This window comes from Ovis canadensis, chromosome 13 (assembly GCF_042477335.2).
Source record: "Ovis canadensis isolate MfBH-ARS-UI-01 breed Bighorn chromosome 13, ARS-UI_OviCan_v2, whole genome shotgun sequence".
In the NCBI taxonomy this organism is placed as follows: Eukaryota; Metazoa; Chordata; class Mammalia; order Artiodactyla; family Bovidae; genus Ovis; species Ovis canadensis.
Window position 1 is genome coordinate 34850903 of NC_091257.1, and position 22316 is coordinate 34873218.

General features: G+C 36.1%; 1 protein-coding gene across 4 annotated transcripts in view; it reads right to left on the reverse strand.

The window, feature by feature from the left end:
* Window positions 1–22316, reverse strand: part of CCDC7 (coiled-coil domain containing 7) — a 304496-nt gene that overhangs the window by 216227 nt on the left and 65953 nt on the right. The window contains exons 17-20 of one of the 4 annotated variants that reach the window (XM_069547384.1): window positions 20277–20525; window positions 19070–19142; window positions 10250–10357; window positions 9468–9590 (exon numbers count right to left, since the gene is read on the reverse strand). In XM_069547384.1, the coding sequence (XP_069403485.1) occupies window positions 9468–9590; window positions 10250–10357; window positions 19070–19142; window positions 20277–20525 (553 nt within the window). Of the gene's footprint in view, window positions 1–9467; window positions 9591–10249; window positions 10358–18025; window positions 18596–19069; window positions 19143–20236; window positions 20572–22316 lie in introns of those variants that run through there. The other 3 variants (XM_069547385.1, XM_069547386.1, XM_069547387.1) reach the window with 3 other exon arrangements.

Genomic DNA, 22316 nt, shown 5'->3' on the forward strand with positions numbered 1-22316 from the left:
CAAGGGCCCAGAAGTTCCAGAGCAAGACATATCACACAAATTCTCCAGCAACACAGGAACATAGCCCTGAGCTTCAATATACAGGCTGCCCAAAGACACACCAAACCCACTGACATCTCAAAACTCACTACTGGACACTTCATTGCACTCCAGAGAGAAGAAATCCAGCTCCATCCACCAGAACACTGACACAAGCTTCCCTAAGCAGGAAACCTTGACAAGCCACCTGTCCAACACCACCCACAGTGAGGAAGCTCCATAATAAAGAAAAATCGCAAACTGCCAGAATAGAGAAAGGACACCCCAAACACAGCAAATATAAACAAGATGAAAAGGCAGCGAAATACCCAGCAGGTAAAGAAACAGGATAAATGCCCACCAAACCAAACCAAAGAGGAAGAGGTAGGGAATCTACCTGATAAAGAATCCTGAATAATGATAGTGAAAATGATCCAAAATCTTGAAAACAAAATGGAGCTACAGATAAATAGCCTGGAGACAAGGATTGTGAAGATGCAAGAAATATTTAACAAGGACCTAGAAGAAATAAAAAAGAGCCAATATATAATGAATAATGCAATAAATGAGATCAAAAACACTCTGGAGGGAACCAACAGTAGAATAACGGAGGCAGAAGATAGGATAAGTGAGGTAGAAGATAGAATGGCAGAAATAAATGAAGCAAACAGGAAAAAAGAAAAAAGAATTGAAATGAGGAAAATCTCAGACCTCTGGGACAATGTTAAATGCCCCAACATTCAAATCATAGGAGTCCCAGAAGAACACAACAAAAAGAAAGACCATGAGAAAATACTTGAGGAGATAATAGTTGAAAACTTCCCTAAAATGGGGAAGGAAATAATCATCCAAGTCCAAGAAACCCAGAGAGTCTCAAACAGGATAAACCCAAGGTGAAACACCCCAAGACACATATTAATCAAATTAACAAAGATCAAACACAAAGAACAAATATTAAAAGCAGCAAGGGAAAAACAACAAATAACACACAAGGGGATTCCCATAAGGATAACAGCTGATCTTTCAACAGAAACTCTTCAGGCCAGAAGGGAATGGCAGGACATACTTAAAGTGATGAAAGAAAATAATCTACAACCCAGATTACTGTACCCAGCAAGGATCTCATTCAAATGTGAAGGAGAAATCAAAAGCTTTACAGACAAGCAAAAGACTTCAGCGCCACCAAACCAGCTCTCCAACAAATGCTAAAGGATCTTCTCTAGACAGGAAACATAGAAAGGGTGTACAAACTTGATCCCAAAACAATAAAGTAAATGGCAATGGGATCATACTTATCAATAATTATCTTAAACGTAAATGGGTTGAATGCCCCAAACCAAAAGACAAAGACTGGCTGAATGGATACCAAAAAGAGACCCCTATATATGTTGTCTACAAGAGACTCACCTCAAAACAAGGGACACATACAGACTGAAAGTGAAGGGCTGGAAAAAGATACTCCACGCAAACAGAGACCAAAAGAAAGCAGGAGTAGCGATACTCAGTTCAGCTGCTCAGTTGTGTCCGACTCTTTGCGACCCCATGATTCGCAGCATGCTAGGCCTCCTTGTCCATCACCAACTCCCAGAGTTCACCCAAACTCTTGTGCATCGAGTCAGTAATGTCATCCACCCATCTCATCCTCTGTTGTCCCCTTCTCCTCCTGCCCCCAATCCCTCCCAGCATCAGGGTCTTTTCCAATGAGTCAACTCTTGGCATGAGGTGGCCAAAGTATTGGAGTTTCAGCTTTAGCATCAGTCCTTCCAATGAACACCCAGGACTGATCTGCTGTAGGATGGACTGGTTGGAGCTCCTTGCAGTCCATGGGACTCTCAAGAATCTTCTAAAACACCACAGTTCAAAAGCATCAATTCTCCAGCATTTAGCTTTCTTCACAGTCCAACTCTCACATCTATACATGACTACTGGAAAAACCATAGCCTTGACTAGACAGACCTTTGTTGTACTCATATCACATAAAATAGACTTTAAAACAAAGGCTGTGGAAAGAGACAAAAAAGGACACTACATAATGATCAAAGGATCAATCCAAGAAGAATATATAACAATTATAAATATATATGCACCCAACATAGGAGCACTGCAATATGTAAGGCAACTGCTAACAAGTATGAAAGGGGAAATTAACAATAACACAATAATAGTGGGAGACTTTAGTACCCCACTCACACCTAAGGATAGATCAACTAAACAGAAAATTAACAAGGAAACACAAACTTTAAATGATACAAATAGACCAGTTAGACCTTGTTGATATCTATAGCACATTTCACCCCCAAACAATGAATTTCACCTTTTTCTCAAGTGCACATGGAACCTTCTCCAGGATAGATCACATCCTGGGCCATAAATCTAGCCTTGGTAAATTAAAAAAAAAAACTGAAATCATTCCAACCATCTTTTCTGACCACAATGCAGTTAGATTAGATGTCAATTACAGGAGAAAAACTATTAAAAATTCCAACATATGGAGGCTGTACAACACACTGCTGAATAACCAACAAGTCACAGAAGAAATCAAAAAAGAAATCAAAACATGCATAGAAATGAATAAAAATGGAAATACAACAACTCAAAACCTATGGGACACTGTAAAAGCAGTGCTAAGGGAAAGGTTCATAGCAATACAGGCTTACCTCAAGAAACAAGAAAAAAGTCAACTAAATAACCTAACTCTACACCTAAAGCAACTAGAAAAGGAAGAAATGAAGAACCCCAGGGTTAGCAGAAGGAAGGAAATCTTAAAAATTAGGGCAGAAATAAATGCAAAATAAACAAAAGAGACCATAGCAAAAATCAACAAAGCCAAAAGCTGGTTCTTTGACAAAATAAATAAAACTGACAAACCATTAGCCAGACTCATCAAGGAACAAAGGGAGAAGAATCAAGTCAACAAAATTAGAAAGGAAAATGGAGAGATCACAACAGACAACACAGAAATACAAAGGATCATAAGAGACTACTACCAGCAACTATATGCCAATAAAATGGACAACTTGGAAGAAATGGACAAATTCTTAGAAAAGTACAACTTTCCAAAACTGAACCAGGAAGAAATAGAAAATCTTAACAGACCCATCATAAGCATGGACATTGAAACTGTAATCAGAATCTTCCAGGAAACAAAAGCCCAGGGCCAGACAGCTTCACAGCTGAATTCTACCAAAAATTTCGAGAAGAGCTAACACCTATCCTACTCAAACTCTTCCAGAAAATTGCAGAGGAAGGTAAACATCCAAACTCATTCTATGAGGCCACCATCACGCTAATATAAAAACCTGACAAAGATGCCACAAAAAAAGAAAACTACAGGCCAATATCACTGATGAAAATAGATGCAAAAATCCTTAACAAAATTTTAGCAAACAGAATCCAACAACATATTAAAAAGATCATACATCATAACCAAGTGGGCTTTATCCCTGGGATGCAAGCATTCTTCAATATCAACTAGTGTAATACACTACATTAACAAATTGAAAAATAAAACCCATTTGATTATCTCAATAGATGCAGAGAAAGCCTTTGACAAAATTCAATATCCATTTATGATAAAAAAAAAATTCCCTCCAGAAAGGAGGAATAGAAGGAACATACCTCAACATAATAAAAGCTATACATGACAAACCCACAGCAAACATTATCCTCAATGGTGAAAAATTGAAAGCATTTCCCCTAAAGTCAGGAACAAGACAAGGGTGCACACTCTCACCACTCCTATTCAACATAGTTTTGGAAGTATTGGCCACAGCAATCAGAGCAGAAAAAGAAATAAAAGGAATCCAGATTGGAAAAGAAGAAGTAAAACTCTCACTGTTTGCAGATGACATGATCTTGTACATAGAAAACCCTAAAGACTCCACCAGAAAATTACTAGAGCTATTCAATGAATATAGTAAAGTTGCAGGATACAAAATCAACACACAGAAATCTCTTGCATTCCTATACACTAGCAATGAGAAAAGAGAGAAATTAAGGAAACAATTCCATTCACCACTGCAATGAAAAGAATAAAATACTTAGGAATATATCTACCTAAAGAAACAAAGGACCTATATATAGAAAAGTATAAAACACTGGTGAAAGAAATCAAAGAGGACACAAATAGATGGAGAAATATACCATGTTCATGGATCGGAAGAACCAATACAGTGAAAAATCAACATAGTGAAAACATATTACCCAAAGCAATCTATAGATTCAATGCAATCCCTATCAATCTACCAACGGTATTTTTCACAGAGCTATAACAAATAATTTCACAGTTTGTATGTAAATACAAAAAACCTCAAATAGCCAAAGCAATCTTGAGAAAGAAGAATGGAACTGGAGGAATCAATATCCCTCACTTCACAGGGATGAAGCCACAGTCATGTACTACAAAGCCACAGTCATCAAGACAGTATGGTACTGGCAAAAAGACAGAAATATAGATCAATGGAACAAAATAGAAAGCCCAGAGATAAATCCACGCACCTATGAACATCTTATCTTTGACAATGGAGGCAAGAATATACAATGGAGAAAAGACAATCTCTTTAACAAGTGGCGCTGGGAAAACTGGTCAACCACTTGTAAAAGAATGAAACTAGAACACTTTCTAACACCATTCACAAAAACAAAATGGATTAAAGGTCTAAACATAAGACCAGAAACTATAAAACTCCTAGAGGAAAACATAGGCAAAACGCTGTCCAACATAAATCACAGCAAGATGCCCTATGATCCACCTCCCAGAATATTGGAAATAAAACCAAAAATAAACAAATGGGACCTAATTAAAATTAAAAGCTTCTGCACAACCAAGGAAACTATAAGCAAGGTGAAAAGACAGCCTTCTGAATGGGAGAAAATAATAGTAAACAAAGCAACTGACAAAGAATTAATCTCAAAAATATACAAGCAACTCCTGCAGCTCAATTACAGAAAAATAAACGACCCAATCAAAAAATGGGCCAAAGAACTAAACAGACATTTCTCCAAAGAAGACATAAAGATGGCTAACAAATACATGAAAAGATGCTCAACATCACTCATTATCAGAGAAACGCAAATCAAAACCATAATGAGGTACCATTTCATGCCATTTGCTGCTATCCAAAAGTCTACAAACAATAAATGCTGGAGAGGGTGTGGAGAAAAGGGAACCCTCTTACACTGTTGGTGGGAATGCAAACTAGTACAGCCACTATGGAGAACAGTGTGGAGATTCCTGAAAAAACTGGAAAAAGAACTGCCATATGATCCAGCAATCCTACTACTGTGCATACACACCAAGGAAACCAGAATTGAAAGAGACAAGTGTACCCCAATGTCCATCACATCACTGTTCATAACAGCCAGGACGTGGAAGCAATCTAGATGTCCATCAGCAGACGAATGGATAAGAAAGTTGTGGTTACATATACACAATGGAGTATTACTCAGCCATTAAAAAGAATACATTTGAATCAGTTCTAAAGAGGTGGATGAAACTGGAACCTATTATACAGAGTGAAGTAAGCCAGAAAGAAAAACACCAGTATAGTATACTAACACATATATATGGAATTTAGAAAGATGGTAACAATAACTCTATATGTGAGATAGCAAAAGAGACACAGATGTTATAGAACAGTCTTTTGGACTCTGTGGGAGAGGGCGAGGGTGGGATGATTTGCGAGAATGGCATTGAAACATGTGTATTATCATATGTGAAACGAATCACCAGTGCAGGTTTGATGCATGATACAGGGTGCTCAGGGCTGGTGCACTGGGGATGGTATGGGGAGGGAGGTGGAAGTGGGGTTCAGGATGGGGAACACATGTACACCTGTGGTGGATTCATGTCAATGTATGGCAAAACCAACACAATATTGCAAAGTAATTAGCCTCTAATTAAAATAAATAAATTTATATTAAAAAAATAAAAATAAAGGTTGGGTTAAAAAGGAAAGACTTAGTGAAACTGAACAGAGGTAAACTGAAATTATCCAGTCTGAGGACCATGAAGAGAAATAAACAGAGCCTCAGAGATTGATGGAAACAAGCGTATCAAGATAAGTACAATGGGCAACAAAGAGGAAAAGTAGAGAAAGAAGAAATAACGATCAGTAACTTCCCCAATATTATGAAAAACAGTAATCTTCACATAAAGTAGCTCAACAAGCCCTAAGTAAAGCATACTCAATGAGATCCACACATATACATATCATAGTCAAGCTGTCAAAAACAGTTTCCTAGAACTTCCAACATTCTTAATTTGAGGTGGGATTTTTGAGATTAAAACTTCATCTTCATTTGACATATTTTCATCTGATACCCATTTTCTCAACTATAAGAAAAGATTTTAATCCACTAAAACAGGAAACTTTTATTGTGAAGCTTCTGAATTAAGATAGACCAAGTATCACCTAAAGTTTCCTTTCATTTTTGTAACAATTTAAGTAAATGACCACAATTTTTTAAAAGATCAAAATATAAGACTGGACTATGATGTTTAGTGTAACCATGAGAGTGTTTCTACTGAAAGAATGTGTAGGCACTCTGTTATTTCATACATATACTTAAAAGTTGAAGGTAACTTCATTTTTCTAAGCATATTCACTTTTTTTAAGTTTTCACATTTTAAACCATGAGATTGATTTTAAAATTGGAATAAAAAATAGTGATTCAATATTCATTTAAAAATGAAAAATGGAATACGAGGGTAAAAACGAAGTATCCAAGGATATTTATATCCAATATATTTATAGTTTTAATAATTATAGATTATGTGTTCCTGGAATAAAGGAAAAAATATTGGATTTGTAAACAATCTGACTATAAACTATTTATAAGATACACCACACCTAAGCTTAATAATACATAAAGGTGGAAAGCAAATATATGAAAAAAGATATGTATGCATATATTAATCAAAATAGATCTGCTATAGTTATGTCAACGTCAGACAAAACAGAATTTAAGTCAAAGGAACTTACCAAAGGTTAAGATGATCTCTTTAATAAAAAGTTGAGTTCACTAGAAACATGCACTTTTATAAAATTGTATATACTTAATAACACAGGCAGTATAAGGAGGCCAGTAATACAAAAATAGATAAATCTAAAATTATAGCAAAAGAATTCAATATGCATGTTTCAGCAAATGGTAGAATGAACCAAAGATTCAAGAAAACCAAGAAATTAAAAAATAATTTTAATATAACTTTTAAAAACTTTGCAGTGATATTGTAAGTCTGAATCAGGCTACATATGTCACTTAATTAAAATCAATTAATTCAATTAAAATAATTTAATAATTTTTATAATAATATTTACTACTGAATTTTTTCTATCAACTCCAAGGAAAATAATTTATCTGATACTTCATGCATACTCTGAGCTATAAGATGACTTTCATATGCACTAGACAACCAGATTTGTGCTATAAGCAATATATGCAATATATGTTAATTACCCAACAATATTTTGTCTCATTTATTAAAATATAAACAAGTCATAATCTGTGGTAATAAAGCATTAAAAAGATTATCGAAGAATAAACATATGTGACTACATTTTTCATGTCTGTAAATAGAATCAGTCTTGTTTAGATATTCAGAGATATCAATAATCTAAAGTGAATAATAATTTAATATTGGCTAAAGCTCAACATTCAGAAAACAAAGATCATGGCATCTGGTCCCATCACTTCATGGGAAATAGATGGGGAAACAGTGGAAACTGTCAGACTTTATTTTTGGGGCTCCCAAATCACTGCAGATGGTGACTGCAGCCATGAAATTAAAAGACACTCCTTGGAAGGAAAGTTATGACCAACCTAGAAAGCATATTGAAAAGCAGAGACATTACTTTGCCAACAAAGGTCCGTCTCGTCAAGGCTATGGTTTTTCCTGTGGTCATGTATGGATGTGAGAGTTGGACTGTGAAGAAAGCTGAGTGCCAAAGAATTGATGCTTTTGAACTGTGGTGTTGGAGAAGACTCTTGAGAGTCCCTTGGACTGCAAGGAGATCCAACCAGTCCATTCTGAAGGAGATCAGCCCTGGGATTTCTTTGGAAGTAATGATGCTAAAGCTGAAGCTCCAGTACTTTGGCCACTGCATGGGAAGAGTTGACTCACTGGAAAAGACTCTGATGCTGGGAGGGATTGGGGGCAGGAGGAGAAGGGGACGACAGAGGATGAGATGGCTGGATGGCATCACTGACTCGATGGACGTGAGTTTGAGTGAACTCCGGGAGTTGGTGACGGACAGGGAGGCCTGGCGTGCTGCGATTCATGGGGTCATAAAGAGTCGGACATGACTGAGCGACGGAACTGAACCGAGCACTATTTAAAATATTATTTCACTTTCTTGGCATATTCACACTTTCATTTCAGTTCCGTCGCTCAGTCGTGTCAGACTCTTCGCGACCCCATGAACTGCAGCACTCCAGATACTTTAGAATAAAGTTAAAATTTGCAGTGTTAGATATGTCTAAGAAAAAATATGTAATGATACAAAAATATATATCAGAAAAAGAGTAAAAGAAACTTATAAAGCAGGAAGAATTGAAGCACAAAGAAAATGGTATAACTTTACTCTCAAAGCATCAATATTTGATGAAGTGTGACTATGACTGCTAATTAAAAGACAAAGATATAGGGACTTCCCTTGTGGTCCAGTGATTGAGACTCCACCTTACAATGCAGGGGACTTGGGTTTAATCCCTGGTCAGGGAACTAAGATCCTACATGCATGGTGCAACTAAGCCCATGTGCCACAACTAAGACCCAACAAAGCCAAATAAACAAATATTCAAAGAAAAAAAGACAAACATTTCAAGCTGATTTTGAAAAATACTCAGTTATAATCTTCATACTAAAAGAAAAATCATAATGATACAAAATGATTAAAACAACGGGACAGAAAAAAATGTGTCATGAAAATACCAGTCAGAAGTTAAAGCCGCATTAAAAGCAGGCATGGTAGTTTTTTTATGGCCAAAAAAAAGAGGAAAAAACCTATAAAAATGATAAAGTGGGTCCTTTATTAGAAAAGGGTCTGTCCTCTCGGGGCTTCCCTGGTGGTTCAGATGGTAAAGCATCTGCCTGCAATGCAAGAGACCTGGATTTGTTCCCTGGCAACCCTGGAAAACACCCTGGAGAAGGAAATGGCAGCCCATTCCAGTACTCCTGCCTAGAAAATTCTAGGAAAATTATTCATTTTAACTTTATATGAATGTCAATGATAAAGTATCATAAGACAAGACTTGATACAACATAAGAACAGAACAGAGTAATTCATAATCATAGCAGGAAATTTAACCCATCCAACTCAGGAATTATGGAACACAGATAAATAATCAATGAACAAAATACTTATAGATACATTCATAAACTATGGATCAAAGCTCTCCTGAATTTAACTGAAAATATTTTTCAAGATTTTAAATTAATTACTTACTATCAAAACTGCCATTTCCTGAAGCTTCAAGGTTAATTTGAGACTGCCTGTTGAGAACTGAAGCTATATCCTCAGGCAATTGATCATCAATAGTTATAGCTTTTGGCTCTGTTATAAGAAACGCTAAATAGAAAAATGGATCTATTACAAAACTTCTGAATATACCAAGTAATCAGCAAAGTTTCTTCCAATTCATTCAACACTAAAGGAGGAGGACTGCAAAGCAGTGAATTATAATACATATTCAGAGAGACCCTGGAAGAGAAGTAGGCAATTTGTGTAAGCAGTTTTCATGAGTGTGTGTGGAGGCATTGTTATATACTAGTCATTAACCATGCAAATACCAAACAAAGTTGATCCAAGGTTTCATTTAGTTTTCTAGTTATCTTAAGGTATTTACACTTACATCAAGGCGTAAAACTTCTATAAAATATATGCACAAATATTTATAAGGTGTTATTCAATTTTTTTGCTCTATCTTGATCTTTGTTGCTTTATCCATTATTTAATGAAAATTAAAGAAAAAGTATCTTTTAATGAGCTTAACTTCAAATAATTTAAAGTGAAAGTTGCTCAGTTGTGTCCGACTCTTAGCAACCCCACAGACTATACTGTCCACGGAATTCTCCAGGCCAGAATACTGGAGTGGGGAAGACTTTCCTTCTCCAAGGGATCTTCCCATCCGAGGGATCGAACCCAGGTCTCCTGCATTGCAGGCGGATTCTTTACCAGCTGAGCCACAAGGGAAGCACAAATAATTAAAAGACATCTATAATTCTTACCATTGCGTCTACTTGCTCTAGCAGTTCCTAATTTCAACAACTGTTTTTTAGCTTCTGATGGTGTTTCATTCTCAAGCAGAGGATTTTCATCTAATTCTCTACCAGGAGCTACATAAAGAGATGCATGTTAGTCTACTAAATAGATAGAACTATTGTGAAATCTCTATATTTATAACAAACACACAGCAGAATTTTCTCTCATTTTTTTAATGTTATAACTAAATTGCTGACAAAGGTTCATATAGTCAAAGCTATGATTTTTCCAGTATTCATGTAAGAGAGTTGGATCATAAACAAGGCTAAGCACTGAAGTGTGCTTTCAAAGTGTGGTGCTGGCGAAGACTCTTGAGAGTCCCTTGGATAGCAAGGAGACCAAACCAGTCAATCCTAAAGGAAATCAACCCTGAATGTTCATTGGAAGGACTGATGCTGAAGCTGAAGCTCCAATACTTTGGCTATGGTCATGATGGGTAAAGCCGACTCAGTGGAAAAGAACCTGATGCTGGGAAAGATTGAAGGCAAAAGAAGTGGGCAGCAGAGGGTGAGATGGTTAGAGAGCATCACCAACTCAATGGACATGAATTTAAGCAAACTACAGGAGACAGACATAGTGGAGGACAGAAGAGCCTGGCATGCTGCAGTCTATGGGGTTGTGATAGTCATACATGACTTTGTGACTGAACAACAACAACTAAATTACCATAACGCTAGGTTTGACATGAAAATAGCTTTAATGGGGTTGTGTTTTATTATTTCTAGCACATAATGTTAAATGAGAAAAAAAGAAAAAGAAGATATTCAGTACGTTACCATTCGAGAAGGAAAACACGGGAAATGAGGGGGTACAGTGGAGAGAAACAGAGACACTAATCTTTACAAAACAAAACACTAGAAAGTTAAATCAGAAACAATATACTTATTTGCCTTCAAGGGGGTAATAGTAGGGCTGGAGAGTACAGGAGGAATGACAGTTCTCTAAGTACAGTTGGCCATTTGTATCTGTGGGTACCACCATCTGCAGATTCAATCAACTGCAGGTTGCAAACATTCAGAAAAAATTCCACAAAGTTACAAAAAGAAAAACTCTGCCATGTGCTGGCAACTACTTAGATAATATTTCCATTGTAGTTACAACTATTTACATACTGTTCACATTGTATTAGGTACTCTAAGTAAGCAAGAGATAATTTAAAATATTTGGGAAGATATGCATAAGCTATATGCAAATATAGCAAATATATGCACCATTTTATATAAGGGACTTAAGCATCTCTGGATTTTGGTATCTAGGAGGGTCCTGGAACCAATCTTTTGTGGGTACCAAAGGATAACTGTACATCCTTTGCATGCTTATACTTTGGGAAGTAGGTTAATGTTGTACATATCACCTGCAAAATAAAATAAACAAAATACTAAAATGGAAATAAAATGGCAAAGAATTCTCAAACAAATTTAGCAGCATTATAGGATACATCAAATGAGTAAATGTGCTGCTGTTGTCCAAGGTCAAGTTCACACTGTAGAAGGAAGGACATACACATACAAAAGAAGGAAAAAATAAGACCTGAGAGGATAAATTAGAATTGAAGACATTCATGAGAACTCATGATTTTAAAATATATCTATGTATATGCATTTATGTCTATGTAGGTATATATGTGTATGAATATGTGTATCTATATTTGTGTATGTATATTGAGGAGTCCACCTCCAGACCAAAATGTTATGTGTGATATTTCATGACTGACCATATGAAGTTACAGACAGACACTACAACAATAATATTCAGAGACTTTAATAGTCCAAATTTAACCATGTTCATGGATCGGAAGAATCAATATAGTGAAAATGAGTATACTACCGAAAGCAATCTACAGATTCAATGCAATCCCTATCAAGCAACCAACGGTATTTTTCACAGAACCAGAACAAATAATTTTAAGATTTGTATGGAAATACAAAAAAACTCAAATAGTGAAAGCAATCTTGAGAAAGAAGAATGGAACTGGAGGAATCAACTTGCCTAACTTCAGGCTCTACCACAAAGCCACAGTCATCAAGACAGTATGGTACTGGCACAAAGACAGACATATAGATCAATGGAACAAACCAGAGAGCCCAGAGATAAATCCACACACCTATGGACACCTTATCTTTGACAAAGGAGGCAAGAATATACAATGGAGTAAAGACAATCTCTTTAACAAGTGGTGCTGGGAAAACTGGTCAACCACTTGTAAAAGAATGAAACTAGATCAGTTTCTAACACCACACACAAAAATAAACTCAAAATAGATTAAAGATCTAAATGTAAGACCAGAAACTATAAAACTCCTAGAGGAGAACATAGGCAAAACACTCTCCGACATAAATCACAGCAGGATCCTCTATGACTCACCTCCCAGAACACTGGAAAGAAAAGCAAAAATAAACAAATGGGATCTAATTAAAATTAAAAGCTTCTGCACAACAAAGGAAACTATAAGCAAGGTGAAAAGACAGCCTTCAGAATGGGAGAAAATAATAGCAAATGAAGCAACTGACAAACAACTAATCTCAAAAATATACAAGCAACTTATGCAACTCAATTCCAGAAAAATAAACGATCCAATCAAAAAATGGGCCAAAGAACTAAATAGACATTTCTCCAAAGAAAACATACGGATGGCTAACAAACACATGAAAAGATGCTCAACATCACTCACTATCAGAGAAATGCAAATCAAGACCACACTGAGGTACCATTTCACCCCAATCAAAATGGCTGCAATCCAAAAGTCTGCAAGCAATAAATGCTGGAGAGGGTGTGGAGAAAAGGGAACCCTTTTACACTGTTGGTGGGAATGCAAACTAGTACAGCCACTATGGAGAACAGTGTGGCAACTCCTTAAAAAACTGGAAATAGAATTGCCTTATGACCCAGCAATCCCACTGCTGGGCATACACACTGAGGAAACCAGAATTGAAAGAGACGCATGTACCCCAATGTTCATCGCAGCACTGTTTATAATAGCCAGGACATGGAAACAACCTAGATGTCCATCAGCAGATGAATGGATAAGAAAGCTGTGGTACATATACACAATGGAGTATTAATCAGCCATTAAAAAGAATACATTTGAATCAGTTCTAATGAGATGGATGAAACTGGAGCTGATTATACAGAGTGAAGTAAGCCAGAAAGAAAAACACCAATACAGTATACTAACACATATATATGGAATTTAGAAAGATGGTAAGGATAACCCTGTATGTGAGACAGCAAAAGAGACAAAGATGTATAGAACGGACTTTTGGACTCAGAGAGAGGGAGAGGGTGGGATGATTTGGGAGAATGGCATTGAAACATGTATGCTATCATGTAAGAAACGAATCGCCAGTCTATGTTTGATAAAGGATACAGGATGCTTGGGGCTGGTGCACGGGGATGATCCAGAGAGATGATATGGGGTGGGAAGTGGGAGGGGGGTTCAGGATTGAGAACTCATGTACACCCGTGGTGGATTTATGTCAATGTATGGCAAAACCAATACAGTATTGTAAAGTAAAATAAAGTAAAAATAAAAAGTTAAAAAAAATAGTCCAAATTTAAACAATGAATACAGCAACTAAGATCATGAGGGAAACAGAATTGAACAAAACTATAAGAGTTCGGCAGAGGTTTTTTTCATTTCTATAGAACATTCCATCTAACAACAGCTAAGTCTGTATCCTCCTTAAGTGCATATGGAAAGACATTGTAGCCAGCTTTCAGAGATAACTGGAGTTCCTGTGACTGCAACTTCTACCAGGGGCTAGAGCTGGCACTGCAGTGAGACTAACCCCACTGACCCAAAATGCTCTCCAGAATCAGGATACTACAGCAACTTTACCATCTATGGGTCTGGAACTGTTGCTCTACATCCCATTTCAGATCCCAAGTCATTGCTCTGACCAACCATTAATAGGTATGAGCTGCTATTTGTGAGTGAAAAGCATATACTGATACTTTTGCAGAACATACCATATAAAACAATTAACTCAAAACTAAATTCATAAATCTCCTATAGCAAAACATAGGAATAAATCTCTATTACCTTGGATTTTGCAACGGATTCTCACATCTAACACCAAAAGCACAAGGAACAACAACAAAAAGATAAGGTGAGCTTTGTGAAATTGAAAATTCTTATCCATTAAAGGATATTATCAAGAAAGTGAAAAGATAACCTATAGAAAGACAGAAAATATTTGTAAACCATATATCTGATAAAGGTTTAATAGCCCAAACATATAAAGAACCTCTACAATTCAACAAAAAGAAATGACCCAATTAAAAAATGGGTGAAGCACTACTATTCAACATAGTTTTGGAAGTACTAGCCACAACAATCAGAGAAGAAAAAGAAATAAACAGAAACCAGATGAGAAAAGAAGTAAAACTCTGTTTGCAGATAACATGATCCTCTACATAGAAAACCCTGATGACACCACCAGAAAATTACTAGAGCTACAATGAATAAAGTAAATTTGCAGGATATAAAATTAACACACAGAAATCCCTTGCATTTCTATACACTAACAATGAGAAAACAGAAGGACAAATTAAGGAAACAATCCCATTCATCACTGCAACAAAAAGAATAAAATATTTAGAAATAAATTTACCTAAAGAAACAAGAGACCTATATATAGAAAACTATAAAACACTGATGAAAGAAATCAAAGATGACACAAATAGAGGAGAAATATACCATGTTCACGGATCAGAAGAATCAATATAGTGAAAATGAATATAATACCAAAGCAATCTATAGATTCAATGCAATCCCTATCAAGTTACCAACAGTATTTTTCACAGAACTAGAACAAATAATTTCACATTTGTATGGAAATACAAAAAACCTCGAATAGCCAAAGCAATCTCGAGAAAGAAGAATGGAACTGGAGGAGTCAACCTCCCTGACTTCAGATTATACTACAAAGCTACAGTCATCAAGACAGTGTGGTACTGGCACAAAGACAGAAATATGGATCAATGGAACAAAACAGAAAGCCCAGAGATAAATCCATGCACCTATGGACAACTTATCTTTGACAAAGGCAAAAATATGCAATGGAGAAAAGACAATCTCTTTAACAAGTGGTGCTAGGAAAATCAGTCAACCACCTGTAAAAGAATGAAACTAGAACACTTTCTGACAGCATACACAAAAATAAACTCAAAATGGATTAAAGATCTAAATGCAAAACCAGAAACTCTTAAAACTCCTAGGGGAAAACATAGGCAGAACACTCTCTGACATAAATCACAGAAAGATCCTCTATGACTCACCTCCCAGAGTAATGGAAATAAAAGCAAAAATAAACAAATGGGACCTAATTAAACTTAAAAGCTTTTGCACAATGAAGGAAACTAAAAGCAAGGTGAAAAGGGAGCCTTCAAAATGGGAGAAAATAATAGCAAATGAAGTAACTGACAAAGAATTAATCTCCAAAATATACAAGCAGCTCATGAAGCTCAATACCAGAAAAATAAAGGACCCAGTGAAAAAAATGGGCCAAAGGACTAAACAGACACTTCTCCAAAGAAGACATACAGATGGCTAACAAACACATGAAAAGATGCTCAACATCACTCATTATCATAGAACTGCAAATCAAAACCCACAATGAGGTACCATTTCATGCTGGTCAGAATGGCTGCCATCAAAAAGTCTACAAATAATATATGCTGGAGAGGATTCGAGAAACCAGAACCCTCTTACACTGTTGGTGGAAATGCAAACTAGTCCGGCTACTATGGAGAACAATGTGGAGATTTCTGAAAAAACTGGAATTTCTGAAAAACCCAGCAATTCCACTACTGGGCATACACACCAAGGAAACCAGAATTGAAAGAGACACATGCACCCCAATGTTCATTGCAGCACTGTTTACAATAGCCAGGACATGGAAACAACCTAGATGTCCATCAGCAGACGAAGGGATAAGAAAGTTGTGGTACATATACACAATGGAATATTACTCAGCCATTAAAAAGAATGCATTTCAGTCAGTTTTAATGAGATGGGTGAAACTGGAGCCTATTATACAGAGTGAAGTTAAGTCAGAAAGAAAAACACCAATACAGTATATTAATGCACATATATGGAATTTAGAAAGATGGTAATGATGACGCTATATGCAAGAGAGCAAAAGAGATATATGTTAAGAACAGACTTTTGGACTCTGTGGGAGAGGGTAAGGGTGGAATGATTTGAGGCTCTAGCATTGAAACATGTATATTACCATATGTGAAACAGATGACCACCACAATATTATAAAGTAATTAGCCTCCAATTAAAATAAATAAAGTATTTAAATTCTGAAATTCTCTAAGAACCATTTAAACAATATTTTTTACATTTGGATATATAATAGTTTCCTTATCATTAAAAGTTCTATTTTCTAATTCCATTTTTATATCTTATTTGATTAATAAATTATATACAATTTATAAAAATTGTATAAAAATTTTAAATGACCAAATACATGATTTTAAAGTATTTATTTCCAAGTTAATTTAATTTTGATAAGGGGATATCATTTATATGGTTGCACAATTTTGTTGTGTTTTATTGAGACTTGGTTTAAAGTCAAGTAGGTAATAAATACTCAATATTTTTTTTTAAATGGTGAAGGAGTTGTCAAGACATTTTTTTCCAAAGAAGATATACAAATTACCAATAAGCACATAAAAAGATATGTATAATCTTTAATAATTAAGTAAATATGAATCAAAATTATAATGAGATATACATCATACCTACTGGAATAAACATAATTCAAACAAAAAGGAAAACAAGGGTGTGTACCATTGTACATTGTTACTGAGAACAGAAAATGGTGCAGCCGCTGTGGAAAACAGTTGTGCAGTTCCTCAGAAAGCTAAACTTGAAATTATTTTATGATCCAGCAAATATACTCCTACCCAAACAATTGAAAACAGAGATTTAAACAGATATCCTACACCATGTTCAGTGTAGAATTTTTCACAGTAGCCAAAAGCGGAAACAATCTAAATGCCCATCAGCAGATGAATGGATAAACAAAATGTGGTATGTATATACAATAATACATTCAGTTCAGTTCAGTTGCTCAGTTGTGTCTGACTCTTTGTGACCCCATGAACTGCAGCACGCCAGGCCTCCCTGTCCATCACCAACTCCCAGAGTTTACCCAAACTCATGTCCATTGAGTCAGTGATACCATCCAACCATCTCATCCTCTGTTGTCCCCTTCTCCTCCTGCCCTCAATCTTTCCCAGCATCAGGGTCTTTTCAAATGAGTCAGCTCTTCGCATCACGTGGCCAAAGTATTGGAGTTTCAGCTTCAGCACCAGTCCTTCCAATGAAAACCCAGGACTGATCTCCTTTAGGATGGTATGGAATGGTTGGATCTCCTTGCAGTCCAAGGGACACACAAGAGTCTTCTCCAACACCACAATTGATAAAAAGAAACAAAATTCTGACATATGCTAAACTGTGGTGAACCTTGAAAATATTATGCTAAGCGAAACAGGCCAGGTGCAAAAGGACAAATATATAATTCCACTTACATGAAACATAATAGCCAAACCCACAGAAAGTAAGTGAGTAAGTGAAAGAAAGTGAGTAAGTGAAAGAAAGTGAGAGGTTACCAGGGGCGGGATGGAGGCAGGAGTGGGAGTTACTGCCTAACATGTTTATTTTCAGGGTGATGAAAGTTGTGGATATAGATGTAGTGATGATTGCACAACACTGTGAATGCAGTTGATGCTATTGAATTTTATACTTTAAAGATGATTAAAGTGTCAAATTTTATGTATCTTTTATCACAATGAAAAAAATGTGTCCATTAATTGAGTTCAACTACTGGTTAAAAAATCATGATAAACTCTGCACAAAAGAAAACATCCTGACCATAATCAAAATATTTATCTCAGGTAACTAATCATCATAGGTGAAACCACAGAAACACTCTCATTTCAAAGCACAAAAGAAGAGCGATGCTTCCATACTCTCAGTTCAGTCACTCAGCCGTGTCCAACTCTTTGCAACCCCATGGACTGCAGCACACCAGGCTGCCCTGTCCATCATCAACTCCTGGAGCTTGCTCAAATTCAAGTCCATCAAGTTGGTAATGCCATCCAATCATCTCATCCTCTGTCATCCCCTTCTCCTTCTGCCTTCAATCTTTTCCAGCATCAGGGTCTTTTCCAATAAGTCAGTTCTTCATATCTGGTGGCCAAAGTATTGGAGTTTCAGCTTCAGCATCAGTCCTTCCAGTGAATATTCAGGACTGATTTTCTTTAGGATTGACTGGTTGGATCTCCTTGCATCACAACTGTTTAAAAAAAATTACTTTGGAAGTTTCAACCAATGCAATAAGATATGGATGGGTTATAATAAAAGCTATGTATGTTGGGAAAAAAGAATAAACTCATGTTTTATAAAATATACATTGAACACCCCCAAACCCAGCTAAAACATTAATTATTTATAACACAAAGCATATTTTTTTTCCTGCTATACTCTGATGGATTTAGGGTATAATATTATGTTAAGAATTCATAATGCCAAATAGTGTTATTTGTTTGAGACAAAGCTATCACTTTCCTTTTACACACAGTTAAGATAGACTGAGCAGTATGTTAACTCACCAAATTAATCTTTACACATTGGTCAGTATATTTATATATTATCTCATGACTGTCTAAAAAGTTATTTCTATACTTAGTAATGTTCTCACTTCATTTACTTATAACATGGGAACACAGAATCATTAACATCTTTTTCTTACAAGACATAATCTTTTTACCTTGAAATTCTCTTGCTTCTTGGTAAGTTTGTTTTTCAATCTTAGTTTGTAAATTCTCTTCTAAAATATCAGCCTTAATCACAAAAGTTAAAACAAGTAATTACAAATTATACATCATAGAACTCTAATTACCTTCTATAACTACAATGTCATTAAAGAAACTTTTTATCTTTCATTATTTCTTGAATGTATCAAACTTAAAAATGAAAACAACTAATATATATGAGGGACATTTGGGAACACTTCATAGTGTGGAAGGACCTTTCCCAAGCAAAATTGTGATTCTTCTTCATAAATAATTCCAAATAAATCAAGTTAATATTTTAAAATTATGAGTCTAGTTTAGATTTATATTTTCACCTAATTCAATCTCTAGACAAACTCAAATGGCTTTACAAAATTATTTTTATAATGCCACTTAATAGCTTGCATGATAAAAAATATTGTGAATATGTTAAATATCATTTATATATATGAATATGTCAAATATCATTATCATTTTTCTTTTTCCCAGAATTTTAACTAAGAATTTCCTAGTTAAATAGTATTTTAGCAAAGGCAACTTTAATAATTTTCTAAGGCATGTTTAAGGTATGTAAAATTATTTCCAAACAACTATGCTCTCACAATTATCTTAATATGTAAAAATTTTTATAGATGAACATGAAATAATTTCTGTCTCAGAAATCACATATCTTTCAATTTATCATTAAAATTATCACTCAAGCCACAAATTCTTTGTTGGTACAGATGAGAACTTTTACATTAAAATATTGATTCCCAAACATCCCTTTAAAATTCTAAATATATAACAGGTTTTATCATAGTTAGGGAGTTTGGGATCAATATTTACACATTGCTATATTTAAAATGGGTAACCACAAGGACCTACTCTATAGCACATGGAACTCTGATCAATGTTATGTGGCAGCCTGGATGGAATAGAGGTTTGGAGGAGAATGGGCACATGTATATGTATGGCTGAGTACCTTTGCTGTCCACCAGAAACTATCATGACATTGTTAATCGGCTGTACTCCAAAACAAAATAAATTTTAAAAAATAAATAATGAATTGAATCAAATGGCAAACTTTTAATTCCATTTAAATAAGAAAATATTGATGTTTTAAATTAACATTGAATGAAAATATTGAAGAAGTATAGCAATTAAAATAAAAAGCTTTCAATTTATTATGCTATATCTTACCACCTTTGAGACATCAGTACCCAGCACCCTTTTTTTAACAACAGAAGGTGAGATGAATGGTGCTGTAAACATTTCATTCTCTTGAAGCAATTTTCCAACAGACTGTGCATCTTTAATTTCTTCATGCCATAACATTGTTGTGAATGTTTTATCATAGTTCTTTGATGAAACTATACGGGATAGATCTTCATCAGTTAAACGTTCACTTGGAGTCTTTAAAAAAGGTGATCCATCTTGAGACTTGAGGATCTGTGAAAGATCTGAAATAGCAGGGCTAGCTCTTTCCTTCTCTGAGCTTTAGAATTACAAAACATCTGGTATTAGATTATATGAACAACATTTTTCATTTGTAACTAAAGAATCATTTGCATAATCTATAAGGATAATAAATGAGCAATTATAATTATTCACTAATTAATAGTAATACAAATGTGAAATTGATGCTAGATAACAAGCTAAGGATAATATATTCCACGGGTTTTAAAATAGAGACAAAGAGTCTCAAATTGGCTAAGACAGCAGAGTGGGAACACCCTGAGCCCACCTCCTCTAATGGGCATACCAAAATTACAACCATTTACAGAGCAACTATTGATGAGAAAAACTGGATGGTTAGCAGAAAAGATCTTCTACTAAAGATTTAAAGAAGGAACCACAAGAAGATAAGGAGAAGAAGTGGAGTCAGACTATAGTCAAGATCCACAGCCCCAAGTGAGTAACCCACAAAGGGAGGATGATTACAATTGCAGAGGTTATCCCCAAGGAGCAAGAGGTCCAAGCCCCACACTGGGGTTGCCAGCCCAGGAGTCCTACACCAACACAAGCCATCTAGAACATTTGGCTTTGAAGGTCAATGCGACTTACTTTCAGGAAAGTCAGAATATTATGGGAAATAGAGACTCCCTTCTAAGAAAACACACACATCATCTCACACACTCCAGGAATCGTAGCAGAAGCAGTCATTTAAAAGGAGACTGGATTACACCCACCTGCTGCTCTTGGAGAGCCTACCAGAGAGGCAGAAGGAAACTGGAGCTCACCACGGGGACACAGACACTGGTGGCGGGCAATTTTGAAAGTTCTTTCTACCACATAGTCACTGGCATAACCAAGCTCCACTCTGGAATACTCCTCTCTAGCTTATTGGGACCCAGCCTCACCCACCAGTCTGTCAGAACCAGAACTGGGACCCCTCAGGCCAAGCAACTAGCCAGGAAGGGACTTACTCAGTAGCTGCCTTCAGAGGACCTGAGCCCACAGTCACCCTGGGACACAGGGTGTCCTATCCACCAGCAGTCAGACACCAGCCCCAGGACCACTGCAACCTGCAGCCTGCCATGGTAGGACCCAGCCCACTCACCAGCAGGCCAATATCAAGTATTTAAACACCTTAGGCCCCTTAGCCAGCTGCCCAGGGATTTGGCCACATCCTTAACCAGGCTGGAACAAGCATCAGATAACCACTGATCCTGCAGCCAGCTGTATCATGAACCAGCCCAACATCAAATCTCCTAATATTGGCATTATAGAAATCTCAGAAGGAGAAGTGAGAGAAAGGGGGCAGAGGACATATCTGAAGATAAAATAGCTGAAAAACTCCCATAGCCTGGGAAAGGAAATGGTATCAAGGTCCAGGAAGCACTGAGAGTTCCAAACATAATCATCCCAAAGACAACCACACCAAGACACACCACAATTAAAATGAGACAAATTTAGATAAAGAGAGGATAGTAAAACAAGGGAAAGCAACAAGTTAGGTAAAAGAGAACTCCTATAAGGCCAGGCTATCAGCTAACTTTTCAGCAGAAACTCTATAGGCCAGAGGGGAGTGGCATGATGTATTTTAAGTGATGAAAGGGAAAACCTACAACAAGAAATGCTCTACCCCATAATGCTTTCATTCAGATTTGATGGCGAGATCAAAAGTTGTACAACCAAGCAAAGGCAAAGAGTTCAGCATTACCAAGCCAGCATTACAAGAAATCTTAAGGGAACTTTCCAAGTGAAAAGAAAAGGCAAAAACTAGAAACATAAAAAGCA